Source organism: Thalassophryne amazonica, unplaced genomic scaffold (genome assembly GCF_902500255.1).
Source record: "Thalassophryne amazonica unplaced genomic scaffold, fThaAma1.1, whole genome shotgun sequence".
In the NCBI taxonomy this organism is placed as follows: Eukaryota; Metazoa; Chordata; class Actinopteri; order Batrachoidiformes; family Batrachoididae; genus Thalassophryne; species Thalassophryne amazonica.
In genome coordinates this window covers 47,406-60,543 of record NW_022986337.1, presented here as the reverse complement: position 1 = coordinate 60,543, position 13,138 = coordinate 47,406, and the positions used below count along the sequence as shown (strand labels likewise).

The 13,138-nt window shown below is 46.1% G+C and overlaps 1 protein-coding gene across 1 annotated transcript in view; it reads left to right on the top strand.

Moving 5' to 3' along the window:
- Positions 1-1,349: 1,349 nt before the first annotated feature.
- LOC117506088 (cGMP-dependent protein kinase 1-like) overlaps positions 1,350-13,138 on the top strand; it is a gene marked incomplete at its 3' end in the record, with an annotated part of 43,415 nt that continues 31,626 nt past the window's right edge. Inside the window, exon 1 of the mRNA XM_034165604.1 lies at positions 1,350-1,574. Coding sequence (XP_034021495.1) covers positions 1,350-1,574 — 225 coding nt within the window. The remainder of the gene's footprint in view (positions 1,575-13,138) is intronic.

Sequence of the window (13,138 nt, the reverse complement as noted above, 5' to 3'; positions counted from 1 at the left end):
ATGCGCACGAAGGCTGATGCAAGCGCATGATTCAAATCCATATAGTTTTTGCAAAAAATAAAAAGGTCGGATAGTTTTCTAACAGACCTCGTGTATATATATATAGATATATATATATCTATATATATATAGATATATATATATCTATATATATATAAGCGTCTGACATCACGCGTTGAGGCGTTAGTGTTGGTAGGTGTTGCCTGAAGCTTATAAAGCGCCTGGTGTGAAAGGCCCTTTAGGTGCTTGGAAGCAGAAGGAAGATGTGGTCAAGGTCACAGAGAGGAATCAGGTTGGTCCTCAGATCATGGATCCTGGGTATCTGGAATGTCTCCTGGATGGTCGACATAGAATCTGGCCTCAGGGCAGGAAAACCAACCAAGAATCTGGCCAAACTGAGCTACTAGCCTGAGATTATACGTATAACCCGCTCCTCGTCAGCCGCTCATGTGCGGCAGCTGAGTGACCACGATCAGCGGTGATGCGCAGCAGGTGAGAATCTTTTTTTTCTGGGGGAGAAAACTCAGAACTACACACAGGGTAAAAAGGAAAGGAGGGAGAGGCAGGGCAAAGGCTAACCATGACAAACTGTCTGGAATTAGTTTGGTTTAGAAATCAAAACCTTTGCTTGCTTTGCTTTTCATGTCTTCTGCAACATGTCTGCTGCTGCATGTTGGAAATAAATGACTCTTCCTTACAGCAGCGGGCAGGGCGCTCAAAGACAGAAGATCTGACGCATTGTTTGTGTTGGGTTTGTGACCGCTTTTGTTTTTACTCAGAAGCGTTGGCGGCGCTTAAACTCAAAACTGGCTTGTCAGTAACTGACAGTGTACCGGTGTCGCAGACCAAATGGTCCCCCTAAAAATCAGTCTGCCCTGCCTTCACTGCGTATGCGTCATCAGTCGCGGTTCACAGATTAACACCTCGTTTCTGCTTAAAACTGACTTTAGAATGATTTAGGAGGTTTTTCCTTTAACATCTGATGATTAATGATCACATTTAATGCATTTGATCACTTTGGGTGAAGAGACTCTGTCTCACAGGAGCTGCTGTGGTCACAAATGACGCATGTGCAGTGGAAGAAGGGCGGATCAATTTTTAGGTGGGGGGGGTGCTGTTCGGTCTGCGACACCGGAGTCAATGCTAAGAGTTAGTGGTTAGTCGTTAGCTGTAGCTTCCGCTAAGTTTTTTTTAATAGGTTTAGCGTTATAAAAGTTAACTTTTCAGTTAGCGGAGTAGCGGTTATCAAAGCTAACTTTTTGATTAGCTGTGCCCACCACTGCTCTTTTCTTTGTTTTCATGCTGCTGTCTTTTGACAGCGGGGAGCTGGTGCACGCTGTCAGTGCACAATGACCGCGTGCATGAGCGGCGGCATGCTTGCCGACTTGCAGCGCGCGCTGCAACTAAAGATCCAGGAGCTGATGCAGAGGGACGCCCTGATAGACGAGCTGGAGCTGGAGCTGGACACTAAAGATGAGCTGATCACACAGCTACAGACGGAGCTGGACAGACAGCGCAGTGTGTCACAGGTCGCTGTGGATGAATCCGCGCATTCCACAAATACAGGTGCACCAGTGCAAGTAGTAGACAACCAGAGATCACACAAACCCAGCACCATGTGGACCACTTTAAAGTTTACTGGCTCCTTGATTCCCCTGTAGCACCACCTAGTCGCTCTATTTAATTTATTTTAGAATTCTTTCTAATAGAAATGATCAATGTGTTTTCAGGAAAACACATTTTTTGCTGTATTCTAAAGAGCCCTTCATAACAATTTAGTCTGGTTTGGACATGGAGATTACAGAAGCTAGACACAGTCCAAAAACCCAGAATTTTTTCCTATAGTTTCTTCGTCATCTTTCAGCTGCTCCTGTTAAGTCACCGTAGCTGGTCAACCATCTCTATCTCACCCTGTTCTCTGTCACAACAAATCAAATCAATTTTATTTATATAGCGCCAAATCACAACAAACAGTTGCCCCAAGGCGCTTTATGTTGTAAGGCAAAAGCCATACAATAATTACAGAAAAACAACAACCACCAGCATGTCCTTCCTCAGCACGTCCATTAAACCTCTGGCCGATCCTTGATATAATTCCACCTTGAATGCTTCTGTCATTCCTACTGCGCATCTTACCGCTGTCACACTATCCTTGTACATGTCCTGCACCACACTCACTTACTTCTCTACTACTCCAGACTTCCTTATACAATACCGCAACTTTTCTCTTGGCACTCTGCCATCAGCTTTCTCTAAATCCACAAACACACAGTGTAACTCCTTCTGCCCTTCTTCATACTTCTCCAGCAGTACTCTCAGAGCAAACATTGCATCTGTAGTGCTCTTTCTCAGCATGAAACCATATTGCTGTTCACAGATTTTCACCTGTTTTCTAAGCCTAGCTTCTACTGCTCTTTCCCATAACTTCATGCTGTAGCTGATCAACTTTATGCCTTTGTAGTTACTGCAGCGCTGCACATCACCTTTGTTCTTAAAAATGGTAACCAGGACACTTTGTCTCAACCTCTCAGGCATCCTCTCACTTTCCAAGATTTTATTGAATAATCTGGTTAGAAACTCCACTGTCATCTCTATGAAATATTTCTAGCCTCCACTGGAATGTCATCTGGACCGACTGCCTTTCCACTTTTCATCCTCTTCATAGGCCGTGGGCCAGCATGGTCCCACGTGCACCCCCACACAACCCTATGAATATGGTATCATTAGAAAGTTTAGGATGTTATAGGGTGTGGGGGGTGGGGGTGGGGTGCACGTGGGCCATGCTGGTCCATGGCCTACTTCTACTTCATCCTTACTAATCTCTTGCACTTCCTGATTTACAGTCTCCACATCATCTAGCCTTTTCTCACTCATTTTTTAAATTCATCTCCTCAAAATATTTATTTAATTCTCAACACTCTCCTCCCTTGTCAGGACATCTGCATCTTTTAGTACCCTAACCTGCTGCAGATTGTTTCCTTCTTCTCCTGTCTCGTTTCTCCATCTGTCCCAATTCTTTTTTGCCAACCTGTTTCTCTTTATGCTTTCCCGAACACAGTGGCATAGCAACCTCAGCACAGGCCCCAGTGCAAGAAATATAGACGGCCCCTATGGGCATGTTAGTTATTAAACGTATGCGCACAGTCACACACATGCACGTGCCCACCCACACTATCAGGTCTAAATAGATTTTTACCAACACTGTGTTGGATTTTACAATCAAATAAATGACTTGGGTTATTGTATGAGAATTTTTTTAAGAGTTCAAGAATCTAGATTTAACTTCCAGCTCTGAATCATGTGCACAAGAGTCTACACTAGTGGGGGATATAAGGCTAACATTGTGCGTTTTTTGTATGAAAACATGAAACTTGGCACACTTGTAGAGTGACCCCAGGTGAGCATTTCTGGATGTGGAAACAAGTTGGCAGAGCCCCCTGATGGTGTCTTCATAACTTCATAAGAGCCCCCTGCTGACCAGATATGTAAGCAGTGCTGGTGTCGTTGGTCCATATTGTGATATGAAACCGTCTTGTCCATTGTGTATTATCTGAAAGTGTAAACTTTACAATATTACATAATACATTCCACCGTTACAGGAGTTTTTTTCATGGAAAGAAAAGCGGAGGGACGCGCCACGGAGCCGTTCATCACGCGGGACAAAACCACCTCGGTGTTGGTCTCACAGGACGGCTTAAAGGTGGATTTCAGATGGATTCCGGTTGCTTTTCAGTCGTGTGATTATCCGATTGTGATTGTGCATGAGCTGGACCTGCCCCAACATGTCCTGGAAGGCTTCATCACGGTGTTGCTTTGCGCCATGCAGCTCCACCGCGACGCACGGAATTCCTCCGCACGTCTGTCTCAATGTGCCGAAAAAATGCTGATGTCCACTCTTTTCACAATTCCTGTGCTAGTCAGACGACATACCGGATCAAGACAGCGTCCAGTTTAGAAATGAACGGCACATTCCACTGTTACAGGAGTTTTTGTCATGGTCGCTGTGCTTCCCGTGTGACAGTTGTAGCCCCGTTTCCCCGGATGAAGATAACTACTGCGTCTGTTGTGTCAGCTCCGGTGTTATTTAGTTAAATCACATTTTTGGTTGTGTGTTACACAGAGCTGCGCACAGAAAGGCAGCATGAGTTTGTTTTCTCAGTTACCAAAGGGGGTTTTTCATTTTTAGCACTTTGGCTCCCTCTTTTGGTGACTGAGTCACATTACCGTCAAGCTCTTAAGTTGGAACAGGTGTGTTCCATTTGTTTGAGCTTGACGGTATAAATCACTTATTAGTTTTGTGTGTGTTCATTTTGTGTGGGTGTGTTTTGAGTTGGTTTTTGTGTGGGGTTTTTATTTGTACACTATTTAGTGTCTGGGGTCGTGACCCTGCAGTTCTGTCTGGAAAACAAAAAAGGACCCAAGCAACTTTATGTTAGTCTTAGTCTTTCTTTTTATTTCTTTCAGTTTCACCTCCCAGGGTTTGATGGGACGGTCCCCTGGGGGGTCATGGGGGGGGTAATTGGGTTGTTTTTTCTTTTTTCTTTTTTTTTTGTTTTGTTTTTTGTTATGCCCTCTCTTCTCCTCTGACTCCAGCTGGGTGAGCCGTGGTGTCGGCGTTGCTGGAGTGGTGCAGTTTGGTTATGCTGGGCATTTCCCAGGTAACCTCTGCACCTGGGGGGGGGGGGGGGGGGGGGGGGGGGGGGGGGGGTGTTTTTGTTTGTTGTTTCCCTGTTCCACCTCCGGCTTCAGCACGCCTTTGAGCCGTCTGCCATCGGCGTGGCTGAGGTTTGGGGCAGTGGGATATACCCGCAGCTGGTGGCTGGTTTAGAAGTCGGAGGAGTGGCGCTGTTTTGTGCCGTCTGCCATGACCGCTGTTCCACTCCTCCCGGTTGGCTTCTGGGGTATAGTCACGGTTGGTGACACTGGACGTGCTTCCAGTTTCCACTGCGCCAAGGGGGTGGGGTTGGGGTTGTTTTGTTTGTATGTTTTTTTTTTTCTCCTTTTGTTTTTCCCCCCAGTTTCCGCCCTCAGGGTTTGACTGTGGTGTCCTCTGGGGGGGAAAGGGCTGTGGGTCCATCTAGCCATAGACGGCCGGGGCTGGGTCCGTTGGTCATGAGGGGAGGCGTCTCCTGGGGTTGATGGAATGGTCCTCTGGGAGGCGCTGGGAGTCCCCGTGGGTGACGTTGGATCCCAGAGGGACCTCGGCTGTGGTTATTACTCCTGGAGCTGGCGGGATGTCCTCTGGGGGGTGTTGGTCCCTACATGTCGTTGGGGGGGGGGGGGGGGGGTGTGTGTTAGTGTTTTTATTTGTTAGTTTAAGTTTGGGTTTTTCTTTTCTCCCCTTCCCGGGGTTTGATGGAACGGGCCTCTGGGGAGGGGGGGGTGTTTTGGTTGTTTGTGTTTGTCTTTTTTGTTTTATGACTAATCAGACTGTGAACATGGTTGGACAAAGGCTGACCGCACAGGTTCAAGAACTCCTGGCCACACCTGTGCTAATTGACTGATAGAAACAAGGGCAAAGATGCAGCCAGAGGAGAAGACATCTACCGTTCTGTTAGATGAAGATTCTGTTGGAAGATGAATGCGGATACGGTTTCCAGCCATGGTCCCTGGAGGGGGGTGTTTCTCCTGGGCCAGGTTTGTGTGGTCGCCGGGAGGCTTCCCGTGAGGGTGGGGTACTGTTGTATTGCTGGGGGGCCTGGCTGCCTTTTTGTTTCTGTCTTTTGTTTTTCCTTCCAGGTGGCTTGCATTTGGGACTGAGTGGCTGTGTAGCTGAGTTTATTAGGACCTCACCCTGATCACCTGAGGCTGATCACCTGCGGCTCATCAGGACTCACAGCTGTGGTGCATCTACATGGATTTGTACATGGTGGCATTTAAGACTGGAGTACACAGTGTGTATTTGCCAGAGACTCGACCTTGTGACCAGACGCGTGAGATCGTCGTCTCGGGAGCCATCTCATCATCAGTGGATGCAGAGAACGTCCAGGTTTGATGCATGGTCTGTGAAAGAGGAGAGGGTGAGGTCTCACGCTCGTCAGCACACTTCCTGAGGTACGTTAGATTTTGTGACTAACATTTATACAGTCAGTAAATGTGGTGTCCCTCACACCTTATTATATTGAGCTGTATGTTGGTCGTTTAAATCAGCTTCCGCTGCAGTGAGTTTGTGAACTGGATGTTCTATGCCTGCAGGGTGGGAAGCTGATTAGTAATTAAGCCAGGAAGTGTTTGCTGTTTGTGCACCTTTGAGCGTTCTCTCTGTGTGTTGAGTGTGGACTCACATAATGATTCCTTCTTTCACAGACTCGGTTTGTCGCGGCCACCTGGGGGGTGTCGGCAGGGTCCTTGGGTCCGAACCAGTTCTGGCTCCGGACCGTTAGCGCTGCTGGGAGCGCACCGCAATCCACCACGCCAGACCGCGCACTTTTATATTTTTCACAGCACTGTTATGTTCATTAAACTCTGTTATCCTTTGTACCATGCTCTGCTTATTTTATACTGGGTCCTTCAAACGCTGGTCGGTTCTCCGGGCTGCGTCCGACACATAACAATGTCCACATCTTCAGCCTTTTTGTGAAAGTCAGACGAGGTCCCGGATCAACAAAGCCTTCACGTTGGAAATGATCTGGTTGTTCCAGTGGGGTGTCAGCCTGTCGATGGGGGCTGGGAGCGCGCCGCGCTCTCAGCAGTTGTGGGCGGTCTTTAAACTGTCTGGATCACTCCTTAATCTGTGTAATCCCCATAAAATTGTCCCTGAAAGCCAAATTAATTTTCCGAACGGTGTCCACCTGGAGGTCTCTCACAGTTTCTGGAAAAAAATTGATGCAGCAAAGCTCCAAATCATTCAGACATTTATTTGCAATAAAAAATAGACGAGAGGGGTGGACCACTGCTCACTCAAAGCCTGCTCACAGGCGAATGACGCAACCGACAGGCGTGAAAAAACTCACGCATGCGCACGAAGGTTCAAGCTTGGCTGATGCAATCACACTGATTCAAATCCATATGGTTTTTGAAAAATATAAAAAGGTCGGATACTTACCTCGTATGTTTTTACATCAGCCAAGCTTGAACCTTTGTGCACATGCGTGAGTTTTTCCACGCCTGTCGGTTGCGTCATTCGCCTGTGGGCAGGCTTTGAGTGAGCACTGCTCCACCCCTCTCGTCGTTGTTTCATTGCAAGGAAATGGCGGAATGATTTGGACTTTTTTTCCATCAGAATTTTTTCAGAAACTGTTAGAGACAGGCAGCTGGAAACCATTCGAAAAATGTATCTGGCTTTCGGTGAAAATTTTATGGGCTTCACAGAGAATAAGGAGTGTTACTACAGTTTTAAGGACGGCCCACAATGGCGCACAGTGCACCGCGCTCCGAGCTGCCATAGAGAGGCAGAAACCACCACATCATTTCTAAACGGATGGCTGTGTGGAGCCGGGACCGTCGTGTGCAATTTCTCTGGTTATCACAAGAGCTGGACATCAGCCATTTTCCGGCAGATTTCACTTTTAACAAGAGATTTTGTCATGGAAAGCCACGCTGAGGCTTCGCGCGTCACGACCGATTTGCTGATGAAGCGAGACAAAGGAACACCTCCGTGTCAGAGCGTCAGAGGACATGGCTGATGTCCAGCTCTTGTGATAACCAGAGAAATTGCACACGACGGTCCCGGCTCCACACAGCCATCCGTTTAGAAACCAACAAGTCAGACTTCTTTCCTGATCTCATCTCCCCTGACTTTGATAGAGATGGTGGCCATGGTTGGTTCTCATATTTGAAGAACTCTTCCAGTTTTCCCTCTCGAGATCGGCAGGCAATGTATAGTCTAGAGAATAAGACACAGTCATCCTTCAATGCAGATACCTGATTTTTCTTTTTCGACTGACGTTGACTTTCAGAGAACAGTGACAACTTGTTCTTGTTGATGGGCTGAGTAATTGACTTTGCTTGAGTTGTGATCCGTTCAGCTACAAATGTTTCAAACTGACGTCGTCCTAACTCATACATCTCTGACACTTTCTGCAGCTGACTGGCTTGTGACAACTTTGCTGTCAAGAGTCAACAAATCCTTGCTGTCTTCCAGAAAAGGACTTCCAAGATGCTCAATGACCTTCTTGAGAGCACTTACTTCCTTTACAAAGGAATTCTGCGTGCTAGCTGTCTGCTCATGATGTTTACCATTGCTGGATTTCTCTGATTTGTTCTGAAAGTCACAAATAAGCTGACTGACCGACTGACTGTTAAGTTATATTTATCTATATATGGGATAAGATTGTCTGATATTGAAATATGAATAATTGTACAACTGGTGAAATTTGGTCACTGGGGGGCTTATATGAAATTTCCAACACTTTGATGATAGATAGTTTCTCTGTTGTTCTCTTGAAGTTTGCCAAGTTTCAGAATTTTAGATTAATAAATATAAAAGCTATCCCAATATTAGGATGTGCTTATGATTACGGTTAAGCGGCAAAATATTACTTCCCACAGTCACCACCAGGGGGCTCTGCCAACTTGTTTCCATATCCAGAAATGCTCACCTGGGGTCACTCTACAAGTGTGCCAGGTTTCATGTTTTCATACCAAAAACGCACAAAATGATGTCCACACCAGCCTTACATCTCCCGCTGCCCCCAACAGGCCTCATCATCACATCAGGCAGCAGGGGAGGAGCTGTCAAATTCATGGCGGTGCTGAAATGACTACAAAATAATTTTTCTTGTGAAGTTCAGAGTGCACCCTGACATGATAAAACCAAGAAGAGACAACAATAAAATGAATCCGATCCACCTTATTCCTGAGAGCTGCTGTAGAACTGATTCTGGGTGAAACTTCCTGTGAGACATTGGATGTAGCAGTGAGCCATTGTTCTCTAGTGGATTTCGTTTCCCGGACTGGTTTATTTTAAAGTTTATTGTTTTCCTTTCTAAACGATGATCAGCTCCTGTGTTCTTGCACGGCTCGGGAACATGTTGCACTGATCGCTTTTGTACGAACAACCAGACGAAGTTAAATCTGCGGCTACAACAGCGTTGTTTTGAACATGCAGCCGGACTGAGAGAGTTTCCATTGCAGACCAAGAGATGAGGAGCACAGAAGGATGTGGCTGAAAAAACTCCACTGATAAGTGATGACTGTATTTTTTAGAGATCCAGATATTTGGGGCAGAGCAGAACCTTCTTTCAACAAATTCACCCACTAATGTTGGAAGCAGATGTGAAAAGTAGAAATTCTGCAGGTGTTTCATGTGTCTGTTGTTGGGAAAGTGTAGGAACACGGACCCACAACAGGGGGCGCAAATGAACGGACAATGGAGAAAGTCAAATCACAAAGTTTTACTGTTGTGAATTCACACAACAAACACAACAGATTACAAATACAGCAGTAACCGAATTCCAAAGGTGTCGTGTGGGCAGGCTCGACGATAGGAGACGTCTGTCCGAGTCGAACCGGAACCACCCGATTTCCTCTGCCACCGAACCCCGGGGATACTGGAGCCGCCAAGTCCCGAACCCCAGGTGGCCACTGCCTCCGCTCGTCGGATCCGGTACTGCTGGCCAGGAACAGAAACAGTCAGGTGTGGGTGCGGCTGCACCCAGCAACACACAGGGTGGAAACACCACCTCCACCTCTTGTCAGGAAAATACAGGTGAGTGCAGGAATGTGAGTACTTATCCAAAATACAGTCTCCTGCTGTCTTTTCTCTTTCTGTGTAAAGGCAAGAAGTATTTAATGGTCAAAAGATGATCTGTTTGGCTGGATACGTTACCTCCTTGGTAGAGCGATATCTCGGCAATGAGGTGGAGATGCCGTCCTACTGATATACCTCCCTGTTGATTGATATCAGCTGTCTCGTCTCAGGTGATGGGTGACAGCTGTCACCCTGGCTGCTCCTGTGAGGCGGCAGCGCCCTCTGGTGCCTGGAGCCCGCACTCCAGACAGGGCGCCCTCTGGTGGTGGTGGGCCAGCAGTACCTCCTCTTCAGCGGCCCACACAACATCTGTAAAGACTTTGTCAAATGAAATGTCCACCTGCAGGTGTTGAGTTGGTGTCCAGCTGCAGACAGACACGTCGCTGTCAAACTGGACCTGGAGGGATGTAAAAATCTGTCTTAGAGTTTATTTTATTGAAGGCTCACATGTTTTCTGTCACATTGGTTCATCCATTATAATGAACTAAAGTTACCCACCTGGTGACCTGCTGTTTGTATTCGACTTGATGCTGAAACTTGAACCCAGGCTCAGTGATCAGGGACTTTAAGGCTTCTCTGGACTGTACGTCTGCCTTCTGGTCAATAAGTTGTGTCCTAAGACCTCTTGTAGCAGAACTGGACTGACTTTATTACTGTGCAGGTCCTGATGCTCCTCAGAGCTTTTCAGATCGTTCACTACCTCCCGTCCGGAGCGAGAGTTAAGAAAAGGAGCTAAAAATGCTCCTGTATGTTATCTAAGACCACTTCTTCATGTCGTCCTCTCTGTATTTGTAGACAGCTCGACTGTAATGTTGTCTCCTTTGAGCTGGGACAGCTGCTGTTTACATCTCTAAGACTTGCAGAAAGTAGATTAGTGTGAACAGTTAACATGTAAACAAACACTGGTTCCGGTTCATAGTGGAAGTCTCACTCATAATTCACACAAAGCCTCATGGGGGCTCAGAATACGGTGGACACCAAGACAAGACAGAAGACAGATCTTCTGACCAGGCACCTTCAAAGCTTCTGCACATTTCATCAGTCCATCGTGTCCAGTGTCTTTTTTTTTCATGGTGTTGTGTGTTGGGGGGCAGTACTAAGAAAAAGGACACTCTCGGGCTGAATCGGCTCATGAAGAAGGCGGGCTCAGTGGTTGGACTGTGTCTGGACTCTGTGGAGAAGGTGGTGGAACAGAGGACGCTCTCCATGATCAGGGCGATCCTGTCCAATCAGAGCAACCTCTGTCTGTCTGTCTGTCTGTCTGTCTGTCTGTCTGTCTGTCTGTCTGTCTGTCTGTCTGTCTGTCTGTCTGTCTGTCTGTCTGTCTGTCTGTCTGTCTGTCTGTCTGTCTGTCTGTCTGTCTGTCTGTCTGTCTGTCTGTCTACCTACCTACCTATCTATCTATCTATCTATCTATCTAATCTTCCTTCCTTCCTTCCTTCACACTTGCACAAATTTGATCTTGCCTGCCAGTGAGTAAAAGTAAACCTGTCATAAACACTGCGCATCTGAATTCGAAAGTGAGCTCATGGCGAGATGTTACATCTACAATAAACATAATTTTACAGATACATTATGTAACTCGTAAGAAGGAATGAAAATGCAACTCTTTTACCAATCCATTACAATATATGTATATTATAAATAATTGCCTTTGAGACAAGATTCCAAATACGTTCTCCACCACATAACATGCACAAGACAACCTGCAGCTGTGGATAATTTCTCTGTGATTCTGGGAGTGATGACAGATGGTTTCATCACCCACATTCTGAGAGCTAATGCATCATCGGCTATGAAATGATTATTTTAAATGTGGCATCAAGCAGGACAAATGGGACGCATTGGCATGATGAAGCACGCGGCAGTACAGGGATCAAACAGGGAAGGGGTGTGGCAACTCCCCACAGTCAGATTATTAAGTTCCCTGAAAATATTTGGTTCAGTTGAAGGGCATCTTCAGTTGAAGGGCATCTAGTAGCCTTGATCTGGATGAAATCCTCTACAACATCCAACTCCCCGACTGTTGAGTTTTCAGTGGAGAGAACAGCTCAGCCACTCAGCTGCTCCTGGAACTCCCCGTGGAGCTCCTCAGGTATGTCTGGATCATTTTGAACTTGGAAAACGATCTCTCAGCTGACGCCACCGTCACGGGAAACGTCAGAAACAAGAGGACTCATCAGCGGGCTGCTGGCTGTGCAGGAAAATCCAAAACTGTCTCATTTAGTCATCTTTGCCCTCTTCTCTTTCTTTTCTGTCCTTTCTGTTGTTCTACTGGATTAATGTTTGTAGGAAAACATTTTTCCAAGAGGTCTTTGGTGTCACTAGTTGTCATAAATCGAACTATGTCATTGGTCGACATGATGGCAGCGTGTAGCTTACCCAGCATTCATCACTGCACAGCATCTTATGAAACACCCCAACAGACATTTGGTTATTAGTTTCTTTCTTGTAAATTTAGCCTATTATGCATTAAAAAATATACCATTTTGGAATATACTGCTCTTAACTATTCAACAATTGACAGTGATAGTTTAACCCCCAAAACACCAATCAACTGCAAATTCTGAATGATCCACAAACTGTTAACTGCAAAATGTAAATACTGAAAAAAATCTCACAAAACATTAATATCATTCAGTATGTATATATATATATATATATATATATATATATATATATATACTCTACTCTACTGGTGGTTGGCTCTCACTGCGGTATTGTATAACTTCCTGTTCCGGAGCACAGCGGTGTTTTGCTGTATCTGTTAGCTGTTTAATCTGCGTAGTTAGATTGATCTAGTTAACTAGATAATGATTTGTTTCACTGTGTAATCTTCACTAAAGCACTCCCTCTGTTGAATCACCTCTAAATTATTTACTCATTATTCACTTTGTGTGTTTTTAGGAATCCGCTAGCTTAGCACAGCTACTAGCTCTTAGCCGGTTTAGCATGGCGGCTTCTCCTGTCTCTCCCGCACTTCTCTGCTCTGGGTGTGAAATGTTTAGTTATTCCTCTGCCTCCTTTAGCAGTAATGGTACTTGTAATAAGTGTAGCTTATTCGTAGCTTTGGAGGCCAGGCTGGGCGAATTGGAGACTCAGCTCCGCACCTTGGAAAATCCTACAGCTAGCCAGGCCCCTGTAGTTGGTGCGGACCAAGGTAGCTTAGCCGCCATTAGCTGTCCCCCAGCAGATCCCGAGCAGGCGGGAAAGCAGGCCGGCTGGGTGACTGTGAGGAAGAAGCATAGTCCTAAACACAAGCCCCCTGTACACCACCAACCCGTTCACATCTCTAACCGTTTTTCCCCATTCGACAACACACCCGCCGAGGAACAAACTCTGGTTATTGGCGACTCTGTTTTGAGAAATGTGAAGTTAGCGACACCAGCAACCATAGTCAATTGTCTTCCGGGGGCCAGAGCAGGCAACATTGAAGGAAATTTGAAA